General features: G+C 53.1%; 5 protein-coding genes across 5 annotated transcripts; 2 read left to right on the plus strand and 3 right to left on the minus strand.

Annotated features, from left to right (window-relative positions):
- Positions 1 to 1,078: 1,078 nt before the first annotated feature.
- MRS44_012772 (uncharacterized protein) lies at positions 1,079 to 2,005 on the minus strand (the record flags this gene model as incomplete). Its single annotated transcript, XM_046269358.2, has 1 exon — positions 1,079 to 2,005. One exon carries the CDS (start codon positions 2,003 to 2,005, stop codon positions 1,079 to 1,081), a length of 927 nt encoding a protein of 308 aa, XP_046132762.1.
- Positions 2,006 to 6,239: 4,234 nt separating this feature from the next.
- MRS44_012773 (uncharacterized protein) lies at positions 6,240 to 9,508 on the minus strand (the record flags this gene model as incomplete). The annotated part of the gene is made up of 3 exons (XM_065618906.1): positions 6,240 to 7,174; positions 7,238 to 8,565; positions 8,631 to 9,508. 3 exons carry the CDS (start codon positions 9,506 to 9,508, stop codon positions 6,240 to 6,242), a joined length of 3,141 nt encoding a protein of 1,046 aa, XP_065474978.1.
- Positions 9,509 to 11,868: 2,360 nt separating this feature from the next.
- On the plus strand, positions 11,869 to 12,216 carry MRS44_012774 (uncharacterized protein; the record flags this gene model as incomplete). Its single annotated transcript, XM_065618907.1, has 2 exons — positions 11,869 to 11,871; positions 11,926 to 12,216. 2 exons carry the CDS (start codon positions 11,869 to 11,871, stop codon positions 12,214 to 12,216), a joined length of 294 nt encoding a protein of 97 aa, XP_065474979.1.
- Positions 12,217 to 13,294: 1,078 nt separating this feature from the next.
- MRS44_012775 (uncharacterized protein) lies at positions 13,295 to 14,561 on the plus strand (the record flags this gene model as incomplete). The annotated part of the gene is made up of 6 exons (XM_065618908.1): positions 13,295 to 13,614; positions 13,669 to 13,768; positions 13,871 to 14,050; positions 14,113 to 14,306; positions 14,354 to 14,419; positions 14,468 to 14,561. 6 exons carry the CDS (start codon positions 13,295 to 13,297, stop codon positions 14,559 to 14,561), a joined length of 954 nt encoding a protein of 317 aa, XP_065474980.1.
- Positions 14,562 to 14,603: 42 nt separating this feature from the next.
- Positions 14,604 to 17,210, minus strand: MRS44_012776 (uncharacterized protein; the record flags this gene model as incomplete). Its single annotated transcript, XM_065618909.1, has 2 exons — positions 14,604 to 16,994; positions 17,043 to 17,210. The coding sequence occupies 2 exons, from the start codon at positions 17,208 to 17,210 to the stop codon at positions 14,604 to 14,606; spliced, it is 2,559 nt and encodes an 852-aa protein (XP_065474981.1).
- Between the last annotated feature and the right edge of the window lie 300 nt (positions 17,211 to 17,510).

The following is a 17,510-nucleotide window of genomic DNA, read 5'->3' on the forward strand; positions in this document are numbered from 1 at the left end:
TCTTGATCGATTGTTGCATCTTCGTTGGATGGCGTTTCGATGGATATTCATAGATCCCTATTCGATAGACATCCGATTAGACATAGACAGACACCAAACAAGACTCGTTCAACCCCGTTTAAATCAGATTCAGATAAACCACATGTCGATGCAAACGTCCTGGGTATTGTCAATAAACATGCTAGGTACTCTTACATCTATCAGACAAGCCCGGTCAATCAATAAATCAGTCAGCCAATGCAAACAGAACCTCTCCTCCCTCCGTGATACCTTCTGTTCTATTTTCCTACCGCCAACAGCCGAGACCCTACAACATGAAAACAGATCATCAATAGATAAATGAATACGTAGAAAAGTAAACGCACATGCATATCAGAGTCCGGAAATATTTGGGTATCAAATAACAGAGTAGAAGTGAAGAAGAAAATGCACATCAAACGCGAAGGGGAAATTAGTCCTCGCGTTGCGCCAACATGGATGTGTCCACTCCACAGCTCACAAGTAGATGAGATGGCAAGGTGAGACTGACTGGCTGCGTGAAACAACATCCGAAGCCGTACCTATGCTGTCGTTCCTCCCTCTCAACCGTGTCGTGAGAGGCTCCGAGCGCGTGTCCTATCAAGGTTTGCCCATCGGTCAATCGATGGACCCGTATGTGCCGTGAGCTGATTCAATCTAGGCCCTCCTGTTGATCATGTCTGAGAATCCCCACACGTTGCCGTGTCGTGTGTGTGTGTGTGTGTGTGTGTGTGTGTGTGTGTGTGTGTGTGTGGTGCCGTGCCGTGCGGAACGGCCCGCTGAAACTGATTCAACCTCAAGTGTTGACTTCTTGGCGCGCCCGTCGTGACTCAAAATGATCCGCCGTCGTTCCAACTCTGGTGTGTTGCAACCAATGCCTGGGTCCAAGCAGTGTCGTGTCAGTCTGTCCCTGCTCGCATCAAGTTACCCATGCCGCAAGCAAGTATCCAGACCCGACGTGAAACTTCTCTCCGGCTCCCACAACCTCCCGAGAGTGCTCGCGATTATGCGCCGCGATCAAAGCATTACAAATTTCCAACAAATCTCCCGCGCTGACTCTTCATATAGGGTTCTCCATCCCGGGGACTGCGGTAATTCCAGGTGCAGGGCTCTGGTTCGATGCCGACGCTCTGCTGCCACGCAGGTTGCCACTGGACCCGAGACCACGCTTCATCATCTTGCCAAGGACCGTAACCAATTCGCAAGCGTCGCCAAACATGTCGTCGTCCATTCCTTCGGTAGCTTCATAAACTTCCGCGATGGTGTCCTTGGCGAGCTTCCGACTTGCCTCGGCGTCGTGGACACATTCGTACAAGAAAGCGGCATACTCGGTCTTGACTGAGAGTCGGAGGGAGTGCGATCCCCAAAGAAGAGAGTCGGCAAGCTGGATGGCTTCGAGGAAGTGCTGTTTTGCCTCCGGGAGATAGTCCTTGGCTGGGATGAGAAAGCTAGGAGAGAGAGGCATGTTTCGGTCCTCGAATCCTGGAGGCGGCATAACAGGGCCTCCCTCCAGAGGGTGAGTTGGTTGTACCGAAGAAGGTCTCGAGTCAGCCTCCAAGTCGATGGCACGTCCTTTTCCCTTGTCCAACCGTGGCGTCAGAGCAGCTATGACGTCTGGCGTATACCTGCCCAAGTTTGACACTACAGGTTGGTTGCCAAACAGGGCATAGATGTGAGAGAAAGAAGCACGAAGCTTGTAGGCAAGAACCTTGAGTTCACCATAGTTTCCAACCATGGGGATGACGTACTGCTCGAGCATTGTCCTGCCCTCGCGGGAGAGCCAGATGATGCGCAAGATGCGACGCACGGCATTGGGGGATGGCTCATAGTCGGGACGGCGCTGCTTCTTGGCTGCGACAAGCTGCTCAGCAAGATTCAGAGACAAGCCCAGAATCTTGAAGAGCATCGAGGCCAGGAGGGGGTTGTCATTCTCGACAGCCTTGGCCAGCTTGCCGAGAAACTTTTGGTCAACCTCGGAGGACGCCATGCAGTCCAGCACAGAGTTTCAAGGGGATAGTCGAAGCAGGTCAAACTAGACTCAGAGGATCCACGGCTGAGACTAGGGTATTGGTTCAGTCTCGATATGTCGACCAGGGGAACAGAGGGGCGACGAGGGTGGGAAGGGAATAGCCTCGCATATGAATCAAAGCACGAGTGACAGGCGTCATGGACAGGAGCAGATCAGGAGGAAGCAGGGAAACAGGAGAAATGGAGGCAAGAATGAAGAGGTTGGCTGGACTAACCGGTACCGAGATCCACAGCTGCAGAGAGACGCACGGCGGGAACGAAGCGAAGTGCAGGTCGTTGCGGCACGGCGCAGGAGCTCGCGCAATGCAGCCCGATGAGAGGCAGCCAGAGCAGCCTAGAGACAGGAGGCGAAAGGCTACTTGGTCCGCAGAGGGGCGACTCTACGGGTCGGCCAGCCAAGTTGAAGGCGCGCGCGCGACAGCTGGCAGGCTTTGATTGGGTCCGAGACGGAGTGGTGATGGTTGGCTCCGAGGTGAGCGATGAGATGAGATTTGAAGATCCAGAACGAGAGCGTCAGGAGAAGAACGAGTGACTGATGACGCTTGAACGGCGCAGAATCGATTACCGAGTGCTCCTGGGACCAATTGACCTATTTCGAGATCAGAGGCGAACGGTACACACGAGGGCGCATGCGCATGAACGACCCAGGGCCCAGCTTCAACTGAACTGAACGTACAGTACGGTACGCTGACGACGAATGAGACGCAGGCGGGCAAACGAACGCGTGAAACTGGGAGCCAGCAACCACAGGACTACAATGGAGGACTCGGCAGAAAACGAGAGACTAGCAGCAAAGAGCAAACGCGAAGGCGGCGACACCGGATAGCATGGCGGAGGAACGACAGGACAGCAGGCTCGTTGGGGGATGTTGATATAGCGGCCGGCCAGTCGCGCGCTGGGTTGAGGTGTGAGCGCGAACGAGCGAGTGTGAGTGAGAGTCGCCCAACAGGCAGAGGGAGCGTGAGACGTGGGTGCAGTCAGGTCCAAAGCAAGAAGCCGAGGCGTCCTCAGGTCCAGCGAATGGGCAGGGCAGGCGGTGAGCAGCGCGGGCGACAGGCCTAGCAAGACGGTCAGCGGGCTGCCGACTGGGGGTCTTTGTCCCAATACTGGGTCTGCGAGATGGCCTGTCAGGCTAGACAAGGGACCCCGAGCCCGAAAGAGGCACCACTATCGCCAATGCACCACTGGGCGCCGGTGCAGATGGCCAGGGGCTTGTCTAGTCGGATCGAGTCCTCGAGGATGTTGGCGATAGAACCAGGGACTACGACGAAATGCGGGTAGCAGTTGTCGAAGCCTCAGGCGGGGAGCTTTGAGAACAGTACGGTGACGAGGGACAAGAACGGATGACTGACGCTTGGTCCAATCGAAAGACGACTGAATGATACGGTTGACGAGTTCAAAGCTTCGGATGAAGTGCTCGAGAGGTGTCACGCGTTCAGCAGATGTCAATGCTTTCTAGGTGCTGGCTGTACAGCAGTTGAGGCAGATGCAAGAGGCGAAACGATTGGTGAGTGAGTAAACAAAAGCCGCGCCAAATCGATGAGCCGCAAGGGTGCGCTGTCAGGGCAGCTCCAACCGCTGCAGTCGATGCTGGTGCTGATGGGCCGAATCTCGAAGATGCGAACCGTACGAGGAGAACGAACAGTTGAATATTTCGCAGATATAAGATAAGATATGAGCAGAGAAAAGTAATATTCGAGGTTGGAGATGAGACCACAGAGCAGACAAAAATAACACGCGCACTGAACGCACGGGGCGACGCGGCACGACGCGGTACCGTACGGGGAACCCGGCTCCCTGGGACCTGAACCTTACTGCACGGCGGGCGGACAAAATAGGAGGAGCCTGTGAAAAAAAGAGAGAGAACCACAAGAAGATGGCCAAGAGTAAAAAAATAAAAAGTGTGATGAGGCTGTCTTTGGCGGCGGGGACGAGGTTGAACTTTGCTTAACAAGAGTTTAAAAAAGAAAAGAGGAAAAGAAATTATGTCGCTCGGCAAGATCGGGTGGAAATGAGGTCGTCTTGCACGGCAGGCGCGTTCCTTCCCTCTTTTTTTTTTCTTCATTCATGATCGTGGACATGATGAGCAACGGGGAAGGAACCATGGAGCCTTGTTTCTTTTGCCGGCCAAAGGGAATTGCATGTCTCCCCAACTCTCGTTGCTTTCCCATGTGATAAAAATGTCACGGTTCATCTAATCTCGCAGTGTTTCCTCTTCTGGACTTTTGCCGGCTCGAGTCGAGTCTTCCCTTCTTGTTATACGCGACATCCGCTCACTTACACGCCTCGTTCGCCATGTTTAATACGAATACTCCGTCCGCTTCGTACTTCCCTCCCCTTCTGTCCTCCCTCCTTGCGGCTTCGATTCCGCTCCGTCCCTCGGTGCAAATTCTCTCTCTCTCTCTGAAAGCATCCCTGTCAGCTGTACCCTGCCCGAAAAAAACATGACGGGCATCAAAATGTCAGCCAGCAGATCGTACGTGCGCATGAGGACCCAGAAAAAAAAAGGAAGCAGAGTCAAGGGATGATTCCAAGCTAACGTAGGTACGGAGGGACACGCACGATGTGACACGCAGGCGAAGCGAGGGAGAAACACGGGGGGGTTCTCCCGAGACTTTTCTGGCTCATCCATTCATCGCCTTGGCTTGACATCAGCGTCTCACTGTCTGCAATCTTGTGTCAACCACCTCGAGACTCGGAAACCTAAATGGCCGTTGGTATTACGCACGTTTACGCAACTATCATGTTGGCTGTAAATCCTAGTCTTACCCTATCAGGTTCGCCATGCCATCATGACATGAAGCCACCCCTGTCTGTTCCTTGGGCGTCTCTGTGCTCCACGTAGTTAATCCTCCGCCTATGGCAAGGCTAGGTACCAACGTGCATCATGTCTTGACGTTGGATCGATGACATGGCATGGAGCCTGACTTGACTTACAACTCAGTGTCTCCCGATACCAAGAAGAGCTCTCATGCCATCTCATCAGCGCTCAATATTCCAAACCACACATCATCCAATATTTCATCCAGCTCACTGCCCTCCATCCATCCTTTTTACGTCTAGTGCACCGTCCTCCTCCAATCACCATCTACCCTGCACTCCCCAACCACCTGAATTATCTCGCCCAAGATCTTGCATCGTTCATCCTCATCGACTCAATCACCATCCGCCCGATATCGCGGGTGGCCTCTTTTCATGCGGCCACCCTCACTGACCACGTAGCTTTCAGGTCTCGATCGCCATCAAGCCCAATCGCCTGCCATCGTCCAATCCCGAACCCCCCCAACATCGCCCATTCTGGAGGCATGCACCCAGACCTGACCCAGCCAGGACACACTTACACGCGAAGCAGCCCAAAGCGGCCACCACCAACCTCTTGTTTTCTCAATAGCCTCCAGCCAGTTGCTCGTATCGTCGCCTCGCTCAGCTCCGTGCCCAAGCCTAACCTCCCTACCTACGCGTCAGAGTAGCGGTGAACCAACAGGTTTGGTTCTCCTGACTATTCCCTGGCATTCCCTGTTCTCCATCCATCATATCGTCTCGTCCTCAATCATGACCAACCGACAGGCAGACCATCGTTACTGTAACAGATACAGTGTCCGCAGGGACCCGTCTCCTGCACGTCAAGAGACGGCATTGCCGCACCAGGCCCAAAGCGCCAAAGTCTGCCACTGTGATACAGAGACCATGTGAAACAAAGGTTCCCTTCAAACGTTTGCTCCTCCGCCTCTGCAGCTGTCTTAGACATCCATGGCCCTAGCTTACAGTGGGCCTGGGAAAGGACACTGAAGTCTTACCTGCAGAACCATCAGCACCCATATGGATCCGGTTCAGCCTGTGGGTGCCACCTCAAGCTGAATTCTCCAGCCCTATCCTCTCAAATGTCAACGTCCAAGTCAAAGGCCAAAACAAGTCAATGTATTCGTTTAGCTCACGTCTATGAGCTTTGTTTCCCACCGTCTATGGCATGTGACGCCGGCTGAACCCATGTACGACGCCTGTCCTCATAGCTCCCCTGAACTGTACTCCACCCAAGTTGGGGAATCATCCGAACGAGCTATACAACCGATTGACCACATGTACGCCTTCCTTCTATTCCAACCAGACCGTTATGCACCCAATGTCCAATGTAAAGTTGCCTAAAAGCAAAACGCCAAATGTCCTATGACTGAAACGCTGTCCCGTCTGCTCCATCACGTCCACGCTCTAGGCCGCACCATCGCGCCTGCTTTTCGACGCCTGCTTCCAACATTCAGGTGCTCAAGAGCTTTGTCCTCTATGCTGCTCTCGAACCGTTCGTGGCCGCCCACTGTAACCAACTTTACCACATTTCCAAAGCTGAATGCAACAGATCGCTGCCCCACTCGGACCATTGGTCCCAGGTCTGACACAATAAGATGCCCTGCCTTCTCGTCGTTCTGGAAGAGTGGTCGTGTTTCGTCCGTCCTTAGCTGACCGCTTTGTGGTGCTGTCCATACCTCCCACCGTCCGAAGAGGTCTCGTGCCGCCTCCTTGCGCGGAGATCGATGCCGAAGTCCTTCTGCCTTGCGTCTCCCGTTGCTTTCGATATCGAGAATTCGAGCTGACTTTTGCCGTATCCCTACCACACTACCGTCTGATAGAACACTCCAAGAGCCTGGGTTTTCGATATGTCTCCGGCTCTCCTTGACTGATTCCCACGAGCACCAGCCCCTCGTTGTCGGCGTAGCAGAGCTGTGAAAACAAATCATGTCGTTTTCACCCGGGGGTGTATATGTCTGTACCACGCAATCTCCCGAATCTACCTCGGTGTAACATAAAATGAACCATGACAGACCCTTGACCCCTGTCTGCGAGGACTGTCGATTGAAAAATGCGCTTTGAAGAGACCGCTGGCTCATGCGTTCCGTGGAGAATGTGTGGACAAGACTGTAGTCGTCAAGGTTGATGAGATGAACACGGTTGACACCGGCGATCAAGAAGAGACCCAATGAGGCGAGCGGGACTACCTGGTGCACCTCGTCCTGCTCCAAGCCTTCCAGCTGAACACTACGGGAGTTCCATGATAACGTCTCCCGAGTTGCCGCGTGAACACACCCTCGTCGAGATGCCGTAATTATTGCGACTAATGGCGCTGTCTGTTTGCTTCCTATTGAAACGATGTCGTGTCAGTGCTCTCATTATGTACTCCCAGAGGAAAGCCAGAACCTACGCTTTTCAATAAGGGGTCGGACACAGGTTAAGGGGCTCCGGCAAACTCCAAAATCTGCCCCTTCACCAGCATCGGGCACAAACTCGGTCAATGTGCCATTTCTCCGCACAAGGACTAGCCTGGGGATGTCGGTATGCGGATCGGGGGAACCAAAGAAGAAGGCCTCGGGCTTTTGGCCATATAGGTCGACGGATAGCCAAGGTCCCCAGGTTTTCTCCTTCAGATTCCATAGCGCTGCCTTGTAAGTGGATAAAATTGCGAGCCACTTGGAGTGGTCATCAATGGCCATGGCGAGGACCGGAAAAGGAGCATCATCTGATTGCTCCCCGTCAACAACCACGTAGTGTACCCCCCCGGGGCGAACATCCCACACACGGATCAGGCGATCCAGTCCAACTGATACCACATGGCCGTCAGGAGCAGCCGCCAGCATCGCGATGTCAAGCACATGACCTCCAGTAAAAGACTTGACACCCAACGTCGGGTCTGTGTCAGAGTGGCGATCGTCGTCATCTGCCTCATCTTCCCACAGGAGAAAACTTGTAAGTAACCGAACGGCCGCAACAACCACAATGACAATAACCATAAACCGTGTGAGCTGGTGATTGACAAAGTCATACACAGCTGGGAGCAATGTAGGCTCCTTGTAGTTCGGCATACGGTCTGAGCCTTTCATAACAAAGACGACTGGTTCGTAGACTCGGGCAACATAACTGTGCGCCTGGGGCTTGATGATGCTGATGATTTCCTGAGCTGTTTCGTGATCCTGCAGCCGTAACCACGACTTTGGGCTTCGTGCTTGGTGAATAGCATCCAGTGAGGTCCGAGATGACTCTGGGCTCTCCGGGATATTTTGGCGTCGATAGAGGTGAACGAGGAAATGCAACAGGGTATCGTCCTCGAAAAAGTGCCACTGTGCAATGATAACAAAACCAAGCATAATGACCGTGCCAGCAATGCGAGTTGACATTGTTACCTTGCCTTGGAGTATAAGCTCCCATGTGGTGCGAGGTCTGAATTCAGATGCGCCACGGTTGTGTCGCATTGAGGCTTTTGCAAGCGCCTCACTGAGTTCCGTCCGCTGCACATCAACACTCAAGACCGAGAGGAAGAAGGTTGAGAGATAGAAGAAGTCGAAAACAATGGCTACGGCAGCAAAGATGCAGAATGCCGAAACGCCAGCCGATACCCAACGTGATATCATCAGCAAAAGAAAGACATTTTGCATGGAGCTGGCAATAGCCGTATACGCAGTCTCACCAAAGGCGTGGCCGATGCGGCTACTCGTCGAGTCCTCGGCAGGGGTTAGTATGACAGCATTTATCAGCCTGAAGATGTTCTCGAGGCTCATGGCAAGCACAACCAGCGGGTAAGCGGCTCGGGGATGCGGGACAAGTCAAGCCTGAAGATGGCGCAGACGGTAAAGCTTGACATGACAGAAAATGCAATCTGAGCCATGACCGTGACGGTAAGACCAAACTTGGACTTGAAGGCCCGAAGTTTAGACAGGCTCATCAGGAAGTAAATGGTAGTCAAGCCGTAAGCTACGGCGAGAATGACTGAATCCTGGCGAGATATGGGACGGAACTGGAACTCGTAGAGCTGACTTGCCATGGAACGACCGCTGGGAGGGTAGATGTCCCATTTCTCAGAGACTTTGCCCGGGAGCATGGCAGCTTTTCTCTCCCATTGCTTCCCTACAGGCGAATCTCGAAGATAAACGAGGGTGATGACCAGGGCGTCTGCGGCGAGGAGACGACGTTCTTCGAATCTTTTGCCGCTGAAGACGATGGAATGCCTGAGTGTAACATTGACCGAGGTCGACTGGGTTTTCCTGTCGTTCACAGTTGCCAAAATATCAGGATCCGCCAAGATGCGCTCCCGGGTGCAGTCCCAATACTGAAGAGGAGAATGGAAGAACCAAGACTGATTGGTCAACCCGTTAATGGCGTGGAACGCATCGCGCTGACTTGTAGAAAGATCTGTGCCTGGCTGAGGAGTTTTGCGGGGGACTTGATGAGCTTGGCCGGGGCTGAAGTTTTCAGTCTTGCCGAGTAGTTCATCCTGTAACTCCAAGGCGGAAGCAAGAAGTGCCTTGTCCAGAGCCTGCATATAAGTCCCGTGAACCCAGATAGACCGCATCATGACATCGGGATTGATGCTGGCGCCATAGGGTAAAGGCTGGGCGACGGTCCAGGCATGGTGAGGTAGGTTGGAAGCCCCGTTGACGTAGTCACTGGTGAAGAGGTATGGGATAGGGTAGATGAGCATGGTGGCAACAACCACCGAGACAAGGAGTGTGGTGACAACATGGTTGGCGGCATAAGACCCGTACCGAGAGAGTCCATGACGGAGAGGGTGAGTAGGCGCAAGCACCGGCGCTTCCGTTGTTCTGTGGCGGGTTGTGAGCTGAGGGCGGAACGGAGCGGGGAACGGAGACGGAGATGGAGGAGACGGAAGAGCTCGTGGGAGTTCGGAACAAACATGACTGACCCTCGGAGTGGGTACAACAAGTACCAAATCATGAGGACGGGAGGTGAGATTGATACCGCCTACTGTCCCATGTGCGAATTCGTGAGTCCAAGGTGGAAAGATCAGCAAAGGCGGGAATGAAGCAGTAGCTTAAGCTTCGTGATGCGTCAAGAGGCGGTTGGCGTGACATGGACTGAATGTCTAATAATGAGGAAATGATGTGGTGGTGCGATGTGCGAACGCGGGCTGCGCCACCTGGGAAACCAGGCGATGCTCGACAGGACGAGGGTGAGGCCAAGGACCGCAGACGATGACCAGGAGGCGATGAGGCTCGTGTTAGCGATCGCCGCAAGCGTCCGTGTCGTCAGGTCAGGCCAGTTTTGGCGCAGATCAGGTCACGAGACTCGATGGCGCCGGCGCTGGACTGGCAGCGACACTGGGAGGACAAGGACAGGGTGTGGCTTTGGGAGAAGGTGGCTGGCATGGACAATAGATGGCCCGTGAGGATAGGTAAGGTGTCGTTCGAGATGATGAAGATCGCGGGAAGGGTGTTGCCGTCAGCTTTGATGAGTTCCCGGCAATGGCGACGCGGTGAAGAGAGACAGAGGCCTTTGAGCGTGGAGGATCGTCCAGATCTCAGGGTGACGAGATGGTGATGGAGGATGGAAAATTGGCAGCTGGACGCTACGGGATGTGGGAAAACCTGGGCTAAGATGGATAGCGGCGATGACGGCGAGGCACGAGGCTGTTCCTTGTTACTCGACCCTGTTTAACTTCTGGTGCCTTCCCGTCTTTTTGGGTTTTGGGTTTGGGCAGGTGGGGGGATGGAATTGGATTAGGGAATGCCCGTGGACGGGATGGCAGGTTGGCGGGAACCTGGAGGATGGGAGGACACTCAAAAGAGAAGGAGCAAGAAGGGAAAACCGATCGGGGTACGGTGAGTTGAGTTGGGGATGGGGGCTCGCAGATGAAAAGAAACTGGAACCCAGAAGGGAAAGAGAAAGGGAGATCAACAAGCCGCTAAGGGCTGCTCTTGCCGGTTCCCATTGGCATCCGCAGCCTCTGGGCGCGCGGCCCGTGTGCAAATGTCCTCAGTCGACGCGTTCTAAGAGGAACCAGTGATCGACCGAGGTGAGCCAAGCAAGGTACCTGCCTTGGAAGAGAGGGAATGGCATGTGGGAGAGAGGGGGAGCTCCCGAGGGGAAAACATGGGGTGAAAACACCACTAAAACAAATACCCGATAGAAATGACGAAAATGGGCTTTCGACGACGGGGAAGGGCCCGCGAAAAGATCAGCTGTTTAACGCCCATCGCCGCCTCCAGAATGCAACATGGAAGAAAAAACATGTACCTTACCTGGACCCGGGTCCTGGGCCATCCATGCAATGGCCCACAATAGCTACAGACGGTATACCTTTAACCCAACGACACGGAGGCGGCGGTCTGAGGTACTCGCAGCGTACCTGGCACGTAGCGTGAATTGCTTTCCCGCCGTGTCCCAGTTTGGATTCACAAAGCCCTTTTTGTGATACTTGGCGGTTGCACAAGCTTGGATGGGTAAATGCTCTGAAATGAAACCCGCTCGTCCACGGGACGACGAGCTTGGTAAGGGAATATGCGACGCTGGCTATTGGTCGTTGGACGATAATTAATCGTACATCAAGCCAGTGGTGAAGGCCAAGGATACCCTTTGAGGCAGGGAATGCACTTTGCCAGCCTTAATGCTACCGCATCGCACTATTCCGGTAACCCCCCTGACACCCATGTCCCTGCTTCCCGTCCTGAGCGATTCCTATGAAGTCAAGCCGCCTTTTCTTTTTCTTTTTTTGATCTCGGTACACAGTTGGCAATCTGTTGGAATGCCGAGGAGGAGTCAGAGTCTTTAATGAACTTGGCCTGGCAATAATGCTTGGGCTTGTTCTTTCTCAGCTTCCCCTCATTCAGTGTTCCCTGCTCCCTCCTGGCTCTTGAACACACTGGTCAATGCAATTCAACTCTCCTCGACCCTCATGTACTCTTTAAGCCACCAGGTAAACTGTCTATCCCGAAAAGGGATGGGCCCTTGGACCTGGACTTGGGCTTGAAAATCTTAGTAACCTTGATCGCCTCCGCCCGCTCCTTTTTCTCTCTCGAATCTCAGCTCGGTTGAGTGATCATAATGGTAACACATCCTTCAACTCAGACTGAGCTGAGGCGATTCTAAGACCTTTTCAAGTCTAAACACTCTGCCGCTCAAGGATGCGAGTTACTCCGCGACATTCGCCGACACGGTTCGGACCCCCACATTCTTGCCATCGGTTCGGGTCTCGACTTGAAGCGTGGGAGTGTGACCCTTAATTTGGGGCAAGTGTCGCGGGTCTCTCTCGCAATGGCATTCCCACGCAAGGAGTTGGTGGTTGCTCAGGCTTTTGCGGGCCCTGTGGCATTATCTTATCCCCAAGAGATGGGAGCTAATGGCCGCAAGGCTTGCTGCAATGGTGGCGTTGCATTCGAGATGGGGGCGTAGGTAGGAAGCGAGCTGGCAGGGCTTTGACCTCGATGAGAAGGAATGGGATGTTACCTTTCATGCACAACATTCTCCTGTCATCCATAGAAGCCATTTCGAACCTGGCCCTACTCGTGTCTGTGTGTCCGTGCCCATCCGCGTATAGATGGGAGCAGATATAGACACACCAACTTGGCATGCCGCTGAGATTATCATTTGTTAATCTCTATCGGCATCTGTGCATTTCATGGTATCTAGTAGTATTCTTAGGCTATGGAAATCCTTATTATAACAAGTCGAAATTCCTCTCTAGCTTCCTCTAACCATTTATTTCAGCTGTTATGGCATGGGCGCCTGTGAAATAGCCAAGTTTTTTGTATCGTAGGTGCAGGTTGTAATTGAGTTGCGCGGGAGGTTCCGGCACTAGGGTCGATCACCAGCCTTAAACGCGGGCAACCTGGAATGGGGAGGCTTTAACCTTCTAGAAACTCGTTAAGACGTGAAAGTATTTCAATGGGGGGTAAAGGCTCGAATTGACAGGTGATGGTCAACTCACTTCTTGAAGTTATGATTAATTGAATGTCTTCAGTCAGAATCGATATCTCGGGACTTGGCTCCATTCCTTGGTCCAAGTTTCAAGCTCAGGTGTCCGACCAAGAAAGGGTGTCTAGGTCTCAAACTGTCGATTTTTAACCAGTGTTCAGTATAGACTTGCTCTTCGACCAGTCTTTGCATCCTGGGGAGAAGAAATGTGATGTTTTGCTCATGGAAAGTCTGAGTTTGTACTGCTCTGGTTACCTACCCTACGATCCATTATGTGCAACGCTGAAAGCACGTAAAACACACCCACCAATCGGCGAAAGCGAGTGATAATTCTTTCCCAGCTTTTATAGCCCAATTATACCCCAATTGTCAAAAATAATTGTTGCCGGGGGCGTTTGATCCTATTGTTGGATTTATAGGGTCCTTCATCCGCAACGGGCCGACCTGCATTTTCGCCGCTTTTCTCATTGGTAGCGGAGGGTTGCGTTCAACATCTCACTCCACCATAAGCTCACTCACTCAACTTTGGCCTCACGTTGAAATTGGGCCAACAACCATGAACGGCCTCTTTTTTAACCAGCATCTGGCTGGCCAGAATCTCACGACCGGTGCAAAGCCCAAGGGTAACTCGGGCGGGGCTGCAGACGCCGCTATTGAGAACCTCATCTCGACCTTTAACGAGCTCAACAGTAACGTTATCGATGAGCTTCATGAAGAGCCTAGTCCACTCGAGTTTATGCGATATGTTGCCCGCAACACGCCATTCGTGATTAGAAATGGGGCATCTTCGTGGAAGGCCTGTCGGGAATGGAACTCGGCTTATCTACTCTCTGCGCTCAAGGGTCAATCTGTCAACGTTGCTGTGACACCTTACGGGTTCGTGTGATGCGGACATGTCCTAGTAAGGGATGTATGCTAATGATCACATAGCAATGCGGATATGCCAACCGTTCCTCCTGGCGAGGATTCCCCTGTCTTTGCCAAACCCCACTACGAAGATGAGCCTTTTGAGGAGCTCCTCGAATATGTTGTTCGTCAAGAGACGGATCCCGACTTTCCCAGTGATGCAGAGATTCGATACGCACAAACTCGCAAGTAATCTGTATTCCGTAAACTGGCTTATACTGAACAGGTCCTAGAGAACGACAATCTCCGCGATGAGTACGTCACCCTCTTCTCAGACGTTCAGAAGGATATCCCATTCGCCAGGATAGCACTGGACAAGAGCCCTGACGCCGTCAATCTGTGGATCGGCAACTCCAAGTCAGTCACGGCAATGCACAAGGACAACTACGAAAACATCTACGTCCAGGTCCTGGGAAGAAAGCATTTTGTCCTGCTCCCTCGCTGTGCCATCCCTGCGTCAACGAGCAGCCCTTGAGGCCTGCTACCTACAAGCGGGGGGACGACGGCTTGCAGCTTGTGATGGACTCGGATGATGAGGCTGTACCTTTTGCTATCTGGGACCCCGAGAAGCCGGAGCAGAATGCTACGCAGTTCTCACACCTGGCTAAACCCCTGCGAGTTACTCTGAACCCGGGAGACATGCTGTACCTCCCAGCCATGTGGTAAGATGATCCATCCAAGTTGATCTCAAGATACTCATGCATCCAAGGTATCACAAGGTATCGCAGTCGTGCGCCGAAGAGGATGAAGGCTTTGTCCTTGCTGTCAACTACTGGTAATACCCATCCAACTCTTCGTGATCGTAGGAACTAATACTGTCCAGGTACGATTTGGACTTTACCGGTCCCCTGTATCCTACATCGGCATTCGTTCGTGACATCAGCCTGGGAAATCGTGCACAAGCAAGCGCAGAATAACAAATGTCCCAAATCTATTTTCGCCAATAAAATATCTACCTATTACTTCCGCTTGGCTATCCTCTTCTGCGCCCTCAGCTCCTTCTTCATCCTGGGGTCCACGATTCTGTAACGACCCTTGACACCCTTTGGCCGTCCCTTGATACCACGGTTGAGACCACGCGCCACGACGAGCTTGGCGGCCTGCTTGGGCTTCTTGCGGGCAGCCTTGGCCATCAACCTGGAGATACTGTCCGCCTTCTCCTTCTCCGTCATGTTCTCGTCGTTGTTGAGAATGTCCGACTTCTTCTTGAGCTTCTCCAGCCTCTGCGCAGTCTTGAACTTCTTGCGAGCCTTGGCTTCCCGCACCTTCTTGATGGGGCGGGCGTTGAAGGCCCTCATCTTCTCCTTGATAGCCTGGGCGGCAGCCTTGGTGATGGGCTTCTGGAGCTTGTCATGTCTTGACTCATCATCGATGAACCACTCAGGTAGGCCGTCGCGGTCTCGGAAAGCGTACTTGTTGAATCCGTCGTCAATGGCATCGTGAGTTGTCTTTTGTCCTGTGGCGAGCTGGTGTGCCAGGGTCATGGCTTCGGCCGTAATGATATCGATATCTGAACATGTTAGCTCCCTGTCCTTATTCATGCCAAAGTGAGCAGAGAACTTACCAAGTCGGCCATCGGCCTTTCGCTTGTCCTGGTCCCAGTCATCCTCCTCATCCCGCTTAACTACTTCGAACCCGTCCTCAGCATCCTCCATCTCGGAATCAGAGTCGAGCGCCACCTCTTCCTGCTTGGCAGGAGGTGTCTTGGTCTTGCGGTTCTTGGCTTGTTGTGCAGCAGCAGCCTCTGCAGCCCGGTCCATCTCTTCGTCAGCGCTGTCCTCGGCGTTAACCTCCTCCTCGGGCTCAGGAACAATGCCTGTTAGTCCCTGGAAGATGTCCTGGTTGAAGAAGGCCGTTGCCTTCTTGGACAATCCATTGGCACCCTGTGAGGAGTCCAGGTCTCGGATAAGCCCAGATGAAGGGCCCTCGTCGTCGTCTTCAGATGAGTCGTCATCCTCATCAAGTTCTGAAGAATCATCTTGCTCCTCCTGTGCCTCATCCGCAGACAATCCTTCCCACTCATCATCGCCGTGTTCTTTGCGCGCCTTCTTCGCCCGGTACTTGGCATCAGCCTCGGACTTGCGCTCTCTGAACTGGTCGTACATGGAATCAAGTTCCCGCTCAAGGCGATCCTCTTCAGTGTCACTCTCATCCGTCTCCCCAGAGGATCCAAGGCCACTGTCCTGGTCTTTCCTGGCAGTCGAGCCTGAGACGATGGCCATCTTACCACGGTTCAACCGTCGCATGGCGTCCGTCTTGTCGACCTTCTTGAGAGAGAACATGGCTCCTTCACCGATAGGACCAGATTCCTCCATACCGATATCCATAGGAGCAGTCATGTTGAGCTGCATTCGAACAATCTCTCGCTGTTTCCGCTCATTCTCCTTGCGCTTCTCTCGCTTCTTCTTCGAGTTTTCTTTGTCCTTCATTGCTTGCAGCTCCTCTTGGATCTTGAGCTCCTCGTCCATAGACTCAACCTCAGCCACTTCCTCTGGCTCCTCTGTTGTAGTCTCTTTTGTCTTGAACCCAAAGATCTCCCGGACCTTCAAGCGCCACTTGAGCAGGAGCTTGAAGTCCTTTCGGCCAAGCACTCGGAGATCATCACAACAGTTTCGAATCTCCGGAGTGGTTTCGGGGAGCTTATCCAGCGCAGCCAGTGCCACATCGCCATTCAGGGGTTGCTGGAAGGTGAGCTTGTTGTAGCTTCCGAGAACTGCGATAGGGTCCGTAGTCTGAATGAACTCGCTTGCCGGCATTTCCTTGAACTGTGTGTAGTCACCCTCCTCGTAACCGTCTCGCTTTCGCTTCTTGACCTCAGGGTTGTAGACCTTGGCTTCGTTGTTTGGTGTCGCGCCAGTAAGCTCTGCAAAGACGGCTCGGGGATCGAGGAATCGAGGATCGATCTTCTTCGGGGCCTTGTAGCCTCTGCAGACAACGAAAATTTCGGCCGAGACGTTTCTGGAGGACGGGGGCTTGGTTGCTTCGACCTTGGTGAAGAGCTGGTTGAGAACCCATAGCAGGGGATTGTAGTCCTTCGATCTGAAAACCTTGGTCACAAAGGTACCTCCCTCGATGAGAAACTCCGTTGCCAGCTTCATGGCCTGAAGTGCGAGCTCCGCCTGGTTGAAAGAATCCTGCGCCCAGGCAGTACCAACGTTGGGAGCACCGTCGTGCAACACGGTATCGGCCTTCCATGTCTTGAAATGTTGTCGAATTGTAGCCCGACACTTTTCGGTCGTGATGTCGCTCTGGAAAGTGATGACTCGGGGGATGGGCTTGATCGGAGCCAAATCGACACCGACGATGAGACTGTTGGGGGGCATGACCTCGGCTGCAACCTGGCACCATGACTGCGAGATGTGAGCTCAAGTCGATCGACCAGGAATCGCAATACTTACACCAGGAGCAGCGCAAAGATCCAGAAGGACCTTGCTCTTCTCCAGGAAGCCATACTTCTTGTTCAATTGAACAAGCTTGAAGGCAGCTCGAGCACGATAGCCCTTTTCCTTGGCCAACTTGTACCACTTATCCAAGCGGCCCTTGCCGTGCTTCTTTTGGATCGCCATCTTGACGGCGTTGGGGCAAAAGAATTGATCGGAGCGACCTACTCTGTAGCACGAGAGGCTTCCCAAAAAGTCCCCGCGACACCAGAAATTTTGCGACACGGTCAGTCTTATCGGCCTCTCACGTGGAGATAAGCCTAGCACCTGCCATTTTTTTCTTACGCCTCGGTTTTGCTGGCATGCGCTTAACGTCCCGCCAGTTTGGTGGGTGGATCTCGCTTACCTAATAAATCAATGCCTCCTCGGCATTGCATTGCATTGGCAGATGGATGAGCACTTGAATGATATCAGAACTTCGATAGA

The sequence above is a fragment of the Fusarium solani genome (assembly GCF_023522795.1).
Source record: "Fusarium solani strain SB1 chromosome Unknown bctg00000008, whole genome shotgun sequence".
Taxonomy (NCBI): domain Eukaryota; kingdom Fungi; phylum Ascomycota; class Sordariomycetes; order Hypocreales; family Nectriaceae; genus Fusarium; species Fusarium solani.